Genomic DNA, 13546 nt, shown 5'->3' with positions numbered 1-13546 from the left:
GGACTTGTTTTGAGTACAACTAATATTCACTTGATTGACTTGTTATTACCTATTGAACCTAACACTAGTTGAATAACTAGTGTTAAGATAGGTTACCATCAATCGTGAATCTCTTTAGGGAGTTTAAGTCCCATCCCTCGAGATGATGCAGCCACTAAATCCCTCGTTAGTGGCTTAGTGAAAGGATCCGCTAGATTTTCACTTGTTCTCACATAGGATATTGAGATGACTCCTCTTTGAATCAATTCTCTTACATATCCATGTCTTAGACTAATGTGTCTAGACTTCCCATTATACACTCCGCTGTATGCTCTAGCCAATGTTGCTTGGCTATCACAATGTATCGATATAGTAGATACATTATCTTTGATTAGGGGAATCTCTATCAACAGATCCCTTAACCATTCGGCCTCTTTGCCGGTAGCAGCTAGAGCTATGAACTCTGCCTCCATAGTGGAATGAGATATACAGGTTTGTTTCTTGGAACCCCAAGAAATTGCACCTCCACCAAGTGTAAATACCCAACCAATTGTGGACAAGTTGTCCCCAAGATTGGATATCCAACTTGCATCTGTATATCCTTCTAAAATCGAAGGAAATTTGGAGTAGTGAAGGCTTAGTCCTTTGTTTTTCTTAAGATAACCTAGGACTCTTCCAATTTCCTTCCAGTGATCCACACTTGGATTACTTGTAAACCTACTAAGTTTACTTACCGCAAATGCTATATCAGGTCTAGTACACTGGGCAGCGTACATAAGACTCCCTATAGCACTAGCGTACTCCAATTGAGCCACCGCTCTTCCTTCATTCTTCTCTAGTTTTACACTATGATCGAATGGAGTATTGGCATCTTTAACCTTGAAATGGTTAAATTTGTGCAATACTTTCTCAACATAGTGGGCTTTCCCTAACACAAAACCCCCACTATGTTTCTTTACTTTGATACCGAGTATGGTATCAACTTCTCCACGATCTTTCATCTTGAAGGTTGATGATAGAAACCTCTTCGTTTCATCTATCCCTTTCATGCTATTACTTAGAATAAGCATGTCATCCACATATAAGCAAACAATGATCACATATCCCTTACAAGTTTTGGAATACAAACACTTGTCTCCATTGTTATGTCTAAACCCATTAGACATGATGGCTTGATCAAATTTCTCATTCCATTGCTTAGGAGCTTGTTTCAATCCATATAAGGATTTTACAAGTCTACAAACTTTATGTTCATATTTTGGTAGGACAAACCCTTCGGGTTGTTCCATATAGACCTCCTCATTGAGGTCACCATTAAGGAATTTCGTTTTGACATCCATTTGATGAACATACAAGTTGTGTATAGAAGCTAAAATGAACAAAATTCTTATAGAAGTTGTTCTTGCAACATGTGCATAGGTATCGAAGTAATCGATACCCTCTTTTTGCCTAAACCCTTTAGCTACTAATCTAGCTTTAAAGGTTTGGATAGTGCCGTCAGTGTGGTATTTTCTCCTAAATACCCACTTACACCCGATTGGCTTAGACCCCAGTGGGAGGTCCACCAGTTCCCAAGTGTTGTTGGAAAGAATGGAATCCATCTCATCATTGATGGCTTCTTTCAAAAAGGCACTATCTCTCGATTGCATAGCTTCTCTATAAGTCTTAGGATCATCCTCAACGAGAAGTACAATAGGAATTTTTCCTAATGACTTCCTCTCTATTTCCTTCTACCATGTAGAACGAAATTCGTTGAGGATCTATCTCATCCACTACTAGACTTTTAAGCCTTTGACTTCGTCTAGGTTCAAAGGGTTGCTTTACATCCTCTTGAGAATTCTCCTCTTGAGAATCAACTTTGGATATAGAAGCTTGAGAATTGTTCTCATATAACAAATTCTCCTTTAGAGATGTTGAAGCTTGAGAATTGTTGTCACTTAACATGTTCTCAAAGAATTCAACTTCTCTAGATTCAATCACAATATTAGACTCTAAGTCTAATAGCCTATAAGCTTTACTATTGTTGGCATAACCAACAAAAGCACACTTTATGGCTCTTGAACCTAACTTTGTTCTATTAGGTTCGTTTTTCTTGCAATATGCAAGACACCCCCACACTTTAAAGTACCCTATGTTGGGTTTTCTTCCTTTCCATAACTCATATGGAGATATCTCATTTTTCTTCATCGGTATTCGATTAAGAATGTGACAAGCGGTTAAAAGCGCTTCACCCCATAAGTTGAAGTTCAACTTAGAAAACACCAACATAGAATTTATCATCTCTAGATAAGTCCTATTTTTCTTTTCGGCAACACCATTGTGTTGTGGTGTATAAGGTGCAGTGCACCCATGAATTATACCATTTTCTTCACAAAATGTATTGAATTCATTAGAGAAGTACTCTCCTCGTTTATCACTTCTTAGCACCTTAATCTTTTTATTTAGTTGATTAAATAATCTCAAAGTCACTTAACCAACTTTTGTGCGTTTTCTAAGAGTCTCTTTGAGATTCTTTTGAAAACATCATTTTGACATCCATTGATTTTCTCGTCAAAATCAATTTGAAGATGTCAATTTTAAACACTTAAATCAAAGAAAATAAACCCTCAATGATTTATTTAAACACTTTGATTTCTAATGCTTTGATTTAACATTATCTCCTCATTGAGATTAATTTAAAACATATCACCATCTTTAACAAGAATGAATAAAATTCTCTTCAACCTTATTCATTATTGGTATAAATATTCAAAATTGCTTCTCCAATTTTGTAATGTCACCTCATTGAGACATTGAATATTTGAGAATTATTGTCACTAAATAATTCTCAAATATTTTCTCTTTTGACCACACTTTAGACTCCAAGCCTATAGGTCAATTTGTCATCCCATAATTTGGATCCACCTTGATCAATTTCTCTTGCAATAGCAAGATACTTATCAAAAGATGTAACCTTTTTAGGTTCATCTTTTCTTATCTCATAAGTTGAGATGGTCAACACTTAAATGAGAAATTTTAATTTCTCAAATAATTCTCTTTATTTACCAAATAAATGGTAACTCATCACATTGCAATAATATAGGATAAAAAATATTTATATTATTATCACCTTAATAATCATATTATATGGCACACCATAATAATCATGATAATTCTCATGTATATATCAATATACTTTTATATATTAACATAATTATGTCTCAAAGAAATTTCACATAATTTGTCAACATATATCAATCATATTAGCATGCATTTTGAATCTCATAATTATATTGTAAGTATATCACAAATATCATATAATAATTCACATTTCTATTGATTCACAAAATCAATATATAGGCATGTCAAAAACAACCTAATTATCATGCTTTATAAATTCTCAAAACATAATTTTCATGTCAAATGTATGTACTACTATCTCACTTATAGCATACACATAAGATTAACAATCACTAGATTATGTAGAGCTTCTCAAAAGTTCACTTCTAAGGATTTAACTTTCACAAATAGATGTGTAACCTATGTTACAATGTATCTCATATTATATTAACATGTTAACCTTTACACAATTTATTCATATATTAACATTTGGAAAACATGCTAATACATGATTTAAAATTTCATCACTATTATATAAAATTTACACTTACCTTGTCTTACCACCAAGTTCAATTGAATCCATGAAACCTATTCCACCCTACTAGGTATTGGTTCATGATTTTGATAGTCTCACCTTCCATTGAAACAAAAAGGGATAAGCTTCTGAATGTTATGAAAATATTGTTTTGCCTCAATGGAAATGATTATAATATTATAACTCTATGCAATAATATTACAAGTAAATATAGATTGATTAAATAAGGTTACAACTCTATAACTGAAAATACAAATAAACCAAAGAAAGGGAGAAGATGATGATGAAGAAGAGAATGGTGGAAATACAACTCAAAGCAAAATGTTACAAGTAAACTAAAATGTTTGAAATAAAAAAAAAAAAGAACATTACAACCTTTGAACAAGAAATACAAGTAATAGGAACAAGAGAATAAGTAGAAAACAAAGCAATAGAAAGAAGAACAGAAACAAAAGCAAACTCTCACTTAACAACTCTATGCAATAATATTACAAGTAAATATAGATTGATTAAATAAGGTTACAACTCTATAACTGAAAATACAAATAAACCAAAGAAAGGGAGAAGATGATGATGAAGAAGAGAATGGTGGAAATACAACTCAAAGCAAAATGTTACAAGTAAACTAAAATGTTTGAAATTAAAAAAAAAAAAAGAAGAAGATTACAACCTTTGAACAAGAAATACAAGTAATAGGAACAAGAGAATAAGTAGAAAACAAAGCAATAGAAAGAAGAACAGAAACAAAAGCAAACTCTCACTTACACAACCTAAGTGAAGAGGATTGGGGATCACCAACTTGAACAAGGTATAAAATTTTTGTCCAAAAGCTTATTTCCCCCTAACTCAAGCACTAATGGATCTCTCTCAGATATTGGAAAAGCTTTCTGGAATTATCAAGCCTCAAGGTGTTTCTAGCCAAGTGCTCTAGTGGATAGAAAAGTTGTGTCTTACAAGTGAGCTATAGGCTCCTATTTATAGAGTTTAGAGACACCCTTTGAATTTCAAATTCCACCAACCCCTATGGCTGTTACCAATGTTTAATTGGATTAATATGGAATGAAAAAGGAGATTTGGGAGTTATTTGGGTTTTTTGAGCCGTTCAACAAATATTGAAAAAACTGAAAATTTGGTCAGCTTTTGGCCTGTGGCCGCGACTAGAGACATTAGTGGCCGCGACCACTGGTCTCTGACCCACAGGCCGCGGCCACTGACCAATTTCAGCACAAAAAATTGTGCTGTTTTTCCAAACGGTTCCAAACCCTCCCAAATGATTTTGTAACTCCCAAAACACATTATTGGGGTTAAAATCATATCTCTAACAGCCATATCACATATGTCTTTATGAAATTCATCTCAATATTGTGTAACAACAATTTACACAATAAAGGGTAATATTTGGAGGTTACAAATTTGTAACACCAAATATGTTACATTATTTGGATATATCTCATATATCTAAATATTGTAACTCTCTATTATATGTTACAATATGTGACACATTTTGTCACATTTATTTAATCTAAAACATTATATTATAATATAATATAATTTTACATTATATTATAAAATAATATAACAAAATCAAGACACATATAGTCGTTGTGAATGGTGCTATAGCCTAGAAACAAACATTTTGATGAACAAAAATCCATTTTATGTTTGTTGTATGATCAAAGATATGGAAAGCATAAGCAACCAAAAGTTTGAAGAAGAGAGTAATTAGAAGTACATTTATACAAAATTTCATAAAGAGACTTTGAACCAAGAACTAAAGTAGACAAATGGTTTATAACATAAACTGTAGATCTAAATGTAAAGAGCCAAAAATGTAAAGAAAGAGATGCATGAACAAGCATAGACAAACCATCCTCAACAATGTGCATATGTTTGCGCTCAACCCGACCATTCTGAGCTGAAGTGTAAGGATATGGCTTGCGAATGGAGATACCACATGAAGTGAGAAATGAAGAGAAGGGGTAATATTCACCACCATCATCAACTTGAAAGGCTTTAATAGAGGTATAAAATTGGTTTTCTACCAATGTTTTGAATGGCTAGAATATAGTAAGTGCTTGACCTTCTGATTGAAGAGGATATAGCCAAACAAACCTAGAGAAATCATCAACAAAAATGATTAAATAATGTGAGCCATCAGTTGCTATGTAAGGTGTTGGACCCATATATCTGAGTATATTAATTGAAGTGGTTTAGTTTCTTTTAAATCAAAACTTCAAAAGGAAGTTTATGGCTTTTTCCAATTTGACAAGCTGAGCAAACTGAATCTTTATTGTATTTAGAATTGATATTACATTTTTGTACAATTGAATTGACAATATTACTATGGACATGACCCAATCGGGCATGCCAAATTGATACGACAGTTCTGGACTTAGTAGAATAAAAAGCAGAAAATCTTGTGGTGTTGTGGGGCTTGGAGTCAAATAAGAGAGGAAGTCATTCTTGACATGAGGAATGGCTTAGGCTACTAGAAGATGGTAGAGCCCTTTATGTAGATGACCGAGATGAAGAACTTTCTTCAAAGTAAAATCCTTAACATGAAAATAATTAGCGAAAAATTCAACAGAAACATTGTTGTCAACACATAATTGAATCATGGCATGTGGTGCATTAGAGGAGGTGTATTGTAATGAGGGAACATAGCAACGATAACATTGAAGACCAACATGAACAATACGACCACAAAGTTGGCATTGTGGTTTCAGACCATGATCAGTTGAACAATTTGTAGAAGGAGGGCGAGAATCAGTAAGACGATCATTGGACCTATTTGAGTGTCGAAAATCCCTATTGTTGGAATTGTACTGAGATAGATTGTAACTTCGAAAAGGTTGTCGAGAAGCAATGCTTGCTTGAATGTTAATGCCTTCATCAAATGTATGTTGTTGTTGAAGTCGATTCTCATGGGATAGAAGAAGACTATTGACATCTTCAAGAGTGGTGGAGTTAGCATTGGATGTTACAAAAACCACAAAAGAGTTGTACTCAGAGCTGAGTCCACCAAGAAGATACAATATGTGATCTTGTTCCGAGACCCGTCTAGAGATGGCAGAGAGGAAATCGACATAGCTTTTCACACGAAGAACATAGTCCATCATAGAAAGATTTTCTTTCTAAACTGTTTGAAATTGTAGACGAAGCTACATTATTCGGGTTTTTGAAGCTCCTACAAAATCTTGTTGAAGAGCACCCCAAGCAGAGAAGGAAAATGTATGACCAACATTCTGGGACATTATGCTAGGAGTGAGGGAGAAGAAAATCTATGAGAGAATGATGTGATCCTTGCGGCGCCATTGCACAAAATCAGGTGATAACATCTGAGTACCCAGGAGGAAATAAGATGGAGCAACACAAGTACCCCCTGCGCGCTTGCTTTCCCATCTGTGCCTCTGCACGCCTGCCTGCCCAGCCGGACCCCCTACGCGCCTGCCTGCGCCGAGTCGCACCCCATCCATACCTGAACCCCATCGTACTCTTTTGCTGCCGCGCCACATTGGTACACACCTAGGGTTTGTATCTTACAAACCCTAATTTGTTGTTACCATAATTTTTTTAATTATTCATTTAATTAAAAATATGAAATTGAATTAAAATGGTTTTAATTTGGAAATTTCTTTAATTGAAATAATATAGATATTTTTCCTTAATTAAAAATGTTTTAATTGTTCTCTTCCATAATTAAAATTGTTTTAATTAAAATATTCAAAATTAAAATTAAATTGTTTAATTTTATTTTTGAATTAAATTACCTAAATTCAAATTGGGCCTTAGAAACTATTTGGGTGTTAATGGAAAGCTTTTCTTAATGGAAAGCTTGACGAAGTCATTTATATGGATCAGCCAGAAGGATTTAAAGTATCTGGACAAGAGGACAAGTTTGCAAGTTGAATAGGTCCATCTATGAACTTAAGCAAGCTTCTCGTTCCTGGAATCTTAGGTTTGATGAAATAATCAAAACCTACGGCTTTGAACAAAATATTGACAAGCCCTGTGTTTACCAACTGAAGACAAATCAAATAGTTGTATTCCTGGCTCTTTATTTAGATGATATCTTACTCATTGGAAACAATGTTAAGAAATTATCAGATGTGAAGAATTGGCTGAGCACTCAATTCCAGATGAAGGATTTGGGTGAAACAAGTTATGTTCTAGGTATCCAGATCATCAAGGATAGAAAGAACAAACTTTTAGCTCTATCTCAAGCAACTTACATTGATAAAGTGCTTGAACGTTTCTCAATGACAAATTCCAAGAAAGGGCGTCTACCGTCCCGCCATGGAATTCATCTTTCAAAGAAGCAGTGTCCCCAGACACCTAAAGAGGAAGATGCGATGAGAAAAGTTCCTTATGCATCTGCAGTTGGAAGTCTGATGTATCCCGTGTTGTGTACTAGACCAGATATCTGCTATGCAGTGGGAGCAGTGAGCAGGTATCAATCAAACCCAGGATCGGAACATTGGATAGCAGTTAAGCATATCCTGAAGTTTTTGAGACGGACTAGGGATTATATGTTAGTCTACAAGGGTGGTGTTCTGAACCTTGTAAGCTACACGAATTAAGATTTTCAGACTGATGTCGATGACAGGAAGTCTACTTCTGGAATGGTGTTTACTCTTGTGGGTGGAGCTGTGATTTGGAGAAGTGTAAAGCAGTCTACAATCTCAGATTCCACCATGGACGCTGAGTACATAGCCGCATCAGAAGCAGCTAAGGAAATAGTCTGGCTAAAGAAGTTCTATTTGGATCTTGGTGATATTCCAGAAATGGATAAACCGCTTGTGTTGTTTTGTGACAATACAAGAGCGATAGCCAACTCGAAAGAACCTCGAAGTCACAAGAGGAGTAAGCATATAGAAAGGAAGTATCACATTATTCGAGAATATGTGGCCAGGGGAGAAGTGAAGGTTATGAAGATTGCAACTGAAGACAATCTTGCGGAACCGTTTACAAAGACACTACCAGAAGCTACATTTGATAAGCATATCAAGGAGATGGGATTAGTAGAATTAAGGCATTAGTTTCAATTAGTGCAAATGGGAGTTTGTTGGGGTTTTATGCCCTAATTAAAACTCAAATTCTTTGTAATCTCATTTTATTATCAATAAAAGAATATATATATCATTTTTTGACTTGGTCAATCACTTTGCTCACATGTTTTATTTTCATGATTATTTGTTTAATATAAACTTCTATTAAATCCCGAGCATATAGCTAATATTATTTATAGTAACGTCATCACAGTGGAATATAAATATGATTATATGTTCAAAATAAGTTAGTCCTAAGATTAGTCAGTGCACACGATTTACACTGACTTGCCAATCTACGATATGATCTACATACACATTACAGTGTTATGTTCTTTCCAGAACATTAGCAAAGTAGATAAGATCGGATGTATTTGTTACATCGGACTGGACCGATATTGACAGTTGATAAGATAAGTAAACATACTGTTATTATCAATTCTAGTCATATCATATAGTTGACAATAGGTCAATTCAATCTCAATTCTGAGTGGTTAGTATTATAACTAATTGTATTATTTGAGTTCTTTGAATTGTTCGTTACCAACTTACCCTACGGACTAGCCCATACTTACATCTTGGGAACTCGGTAGTATAATTGAGTGGGAGTGTTAATCATAGATATGAACATCTATAGCTTCTGATGAAGAAGTGAAATGATGGTTTTCTTTTAGTTTGGTTCAAGGTGTTAAATGATAGAGATCTCATTTCAGTAATTAAATTAGTTTACTGAAATATCATTTACAAGGAACTAAGTGTTTTAAGGATAAAATACAATGAGTGGTAAAACAGTATTTTAGTCCTATCGCATTGTAGACCGTTTATAGAGGATTGAGTGACAATTATGGTTGTAACAATGGACAATCAATAGTGTATCTATATTTGTTATAGAGCGTTCTATGAATTCAAGAGTGCAATTCTGTGTCTATAGTGGAGTCGCGAGGAATTAATAAGTCAGTAAATTTATTTGTTAGATTTATGATAACTTATTGGAGCTTGATTTCATAGGCCCATGGTCCCCATTGTACCTTGGCTAAAATCATCTAGATAGTCTCAATTAATTGATTTAATTATCAATTAGAATTATCAAAGTTGACCGGGTCAATTTTGGATAGTTTCACAGAGTTGTGTAATTTTGAGAAAAAAAAGAGAAATTATGGCAGATTTATTAATTAAGATAAATTGGTATCTAAATTAATAAATAAGTTTAAATCAAGGTTCAAATTATAAATAATTAATTTGATAAAGGATTTAAATAATTATTTAATTAATTAAATCAATAGAAAATAATACAGGCCTTGATTTTAAGTCCAATGGGCTTATAATCAAATGGGAAATTTCACGGGCCTATAGCCCATGATAATTTCGACCTAGGGCTTCAAAATGGCTATTATTTTATTGATTTTTTAATTAAATTAAATGACCTAATTGAGTCTATAAAAGGAGTGCTTAGAGAGAAGTCAAAAGATAAGTCACAAGTCAGATTTTCTGATAGTTTTAGATTCTCTCTAAACACAAGTCATTTTCTAAGCCACTTTGTTATTTTCTCTTCTTCTCTCTATATCTATCTCATGTGTTGAGAATTGCCCACACTAGTCTAGGTGGTTCTAAGGATACATTGGAAGATTGTGAAGAAAATAGAAGATCGGTTCAGTTTCTTGATAATACTCTGCGATAGAGAGGATACAAGAGTTAGAGAAACTGAAGGAAGGACTATTTCATTCCGCTGCGTATACTGTAAGTATTCTATTCTTTCTTTCTCTTTGAATTCAATTTTATAAACATGTTTTAGGCTATCTCGTATTAATTTGTTTAATATTAGATATACATGAAAATAAATAAAGATCTTGTATAAGCTACTCTAACATTGTGGGCTCTAATACCAACTGTAATTCCCCGACTAATTCTAAGACCTAGGACCATTAAAAACTACTATGACATAGTTACTATTTTAGAAGATATGCATAAAATAAAAGAACTTTATTATAAAAATCCAAAATACGGGATCCCATTGTTATTTACATAAAAATATTAAAGAAAACATAACCTTTAATTAATTGTTCAAAAACTAATTGCGGAAAAGTAAATACATAAATTTATAAGACTCAAAATAACTTCATCCTCGATCTTCAGCAATCCATTCAATCAGTCCTCTCAGAATACACATGCCAAAGCTGCCATGAATATGTCCCACCTTTCAAGCTGATTTTCCTGCACCATCTAAAATAAAAGGAATGAGCTTAGTGCTGAGCAAGGAAAATTTACTAAAAGCATATCATAAATCATAAGACTAAAATAAAACATATACTATAAAAACATATGACGTAAAAACGTACATCATATAAACATAGGACTACAATATTAATGGCCATTAACTCATTACTGCAGCATGTGATAAAACCATCTAGGTCCTAAGTCTACTAGTCGAGGTAGGTTAGATCACAAAAATTGTATATGATAACCCGTCTAGGTCCTTAGTCTACTAATCGAGGTAAGGTAAATCATAACTCTAATCTACGATAATAATAAAAATCTTGGGATTTGATTTGCTATCTAAGCAACCATAATACCCAAGCGACTATAACATAAAACATATTCATATACATATATAACATAGCACTATAACATATCACAACATATATAATCTAACATATTTTCCTTTCCAAAAACTGAGATATTGGAGACAAGAACAGGATTGGAAAAATCCTAAAACCAACAGTAAAAATCATGAGTTTCTAAGGAAATGGAGATGAAAAGGAGATCTAAACCATCAAGATATAAACTTACCGAGAAACTTTAAGTTTCAAGAAATTTAAACAGCTAACCAAAAGCCATAATAACGAGTTAGGATCTTAAAGAAAATGAAAGAAAATAAAAGAACTATAATGAATTAAACATGAGGATAAGAATACCTTGGATAGACTAGAACTTTGATCTACACCTCAATACTGAAATGTCACTCTATCTTACTTCCCAAGTGTTTAGAAAAGCTTAGATTGGAAAGCTTTTAAATCCCAAAACCTTGGTGTTTTCTCTCTAGAATAAACTTAACAGCTTGGAGGCTCTGAAGATTTCTTGAATAATGAATGAAATGACTGAGTACTAGGTCTCATTTATAGAGTTCAACGAGTGAAAATAACCCCTTTTAAAAAGAATAAATAAATGAATATAAATTGAATAAATTTGAATTTTTGGTTCAACAGATGCCCAGAACTCGATCAAAAACTTTCAGGAGAAAATCTACGTTGCTGAGGTTGTTTCTGATTCGGCTCCACAAAGTTTCAAAATATGTGTGTGGAGCCTATATATCCCCCCTATAGGTGATATATCGCCTCCCCCATATTCCCGAGCCTCCGTGGTTTCATTCGTGCGAAGTCGACGTGTTTTCCGTATCAACCTTAGGCGACATATCGACCCTATAGCTGCAATATATCAGCATACACTGATATTTTAAACACGTTGTTGCACACTTTCAGCATATTTTGAATTTGGTAAAACAACTGTGACTGAGTAAAACATAATCCTAACAGCTGCTGAAAGGTTCTAGAGCTTCTAGATTCATCCATCATTAAATTATTCATCTAAAATACTTAAATCCTTAAATAAACACGCATGCGACAAGTGTCACACTCTTAATTATTCTATCTAAACCATAGGTTATAATAAATAATATTTCTAGGACCAACTATATTAATCAAACCTTATATTAAAATTAATATTGCTAAACTATAGGTTAAACTTGTAAAATCCATAACTATTTCTATGAGTTTCCAACTATATCTTGGCTTGGACCAATAACCACGAAAACTAAAATACTATAGGCTACTATCTAGCTAAGTAAAATTCCGGGATGCTACAACTCTCCCCTACTTAAACTAATTTTGGGGATGTCTTCCTCCAACTCCCACGTTGTCTCATGTTTTGAACTATTACTCCATAGGACCTTGACTATCAGAAAACTCTTAGACCGTAATACCTTCATCCCCTTCTCTAGGATGCTAACCAGCCATTCCTCGTAACTCAGGTCAATCTGAAGTGCTAATGTGCTGTACTTGAGGATGTGAGATGGGTCTGACACATATCTAAGTAGCATCGAGATGTGAAACACATTGTGGCTATCTACTAGAGCTGGAGGTAGGGCTAATCTATATGCTACTATTCCCATCTTGTCCAATATCTCAAAAGGACCTATAAATCGGGGACTAAGTTTGCCTTTCTTCCCAAACTGCTTCATCATAGGAGATATATTTAAGAATACTTGATCTCTGAATTTGAATTCCACATCCTGCCGCTTGGCATCCGCATAACTCTTTTGTCGACTCTGAGCTGCGAGCATACGCTTTCTAATCAGCTCCACTGTGTACTGCGCCTCTCTAATAGCTTTGAGTCCAAGAAGATGTCTTTCTCCTACCTCGTCCCAATGTAACGGCAATCGGTACTTCCTTCCATAAAGTAACTCATATGGTGCCAAAGTAACTCATATGGTGCCATACCGATCATTTCCTGGTAGCTGTTATTGTAGGAGAACTCTATAAGTGGAAAATACCTACTCCATGATCCTTCGAAGTGTAGTACACAAGCGCGCAACATATCTTCTAAAATATGTATGGTATGCTCGGACTGACTGTCGGTCTGAGGATGAAATGTCATACTAAGACTTAACTTGGTACCCATGGCTTGTTGCAAGCGTCCCCAAAATCTCGATGTAAACACTGATCCTCTATCGGATACTATAGTCTTAGGGATTCCATGAAGTCGTACTATTTCTCGAGCATAAATGTTTGCGTACTGATTTGCAATATATGTAGTCTTGACAAGTAGGAAGTGAGTTGACTTGGTAAGTCTATCTACCACAACCCAAGTCGAGTCGTGTTGCTTATTTGTT

General features: G+C 34.2%; 1 protein-coding gene across 1 annotated transcript; it reads right to left on the bottom strand.

The window, feature by feature from the left end:
- Positions 1–6093: 6093 nt before the first annotated feature.
- LOC133824125 (uncharacterized) lies at positions 6094–6729 on the bottom strand. Its single transcript, XM_062256995.1, has one exon. It carries the CDS (start codon positions 6727–6729, stop codon positions 6094–6096), a length of 636 nt encoding a protein of 211 aa, XP_062112979.1.
- Between the last annotated feature and the right edge of the window lie 6817 nt (positions 6730–13546).

Source organism: Humulus lupulus, chromosome 3 (assembly GCF_963169125.1).
Source record: "Humulus lupulus chromosome 3, drHumLupu1.1, whole genome shotgun sequence".
NCBI lineage: Eukaryota > Viridiplantae > Streptophyta > Magnoliopsida > Rosales > Cannabaceae > Humulus > Humulus lupulus.
Note: the sequence above shows the minus strand (reverse complement) of the source record. Positions and strands in the feature narration are given on the sequence as shown.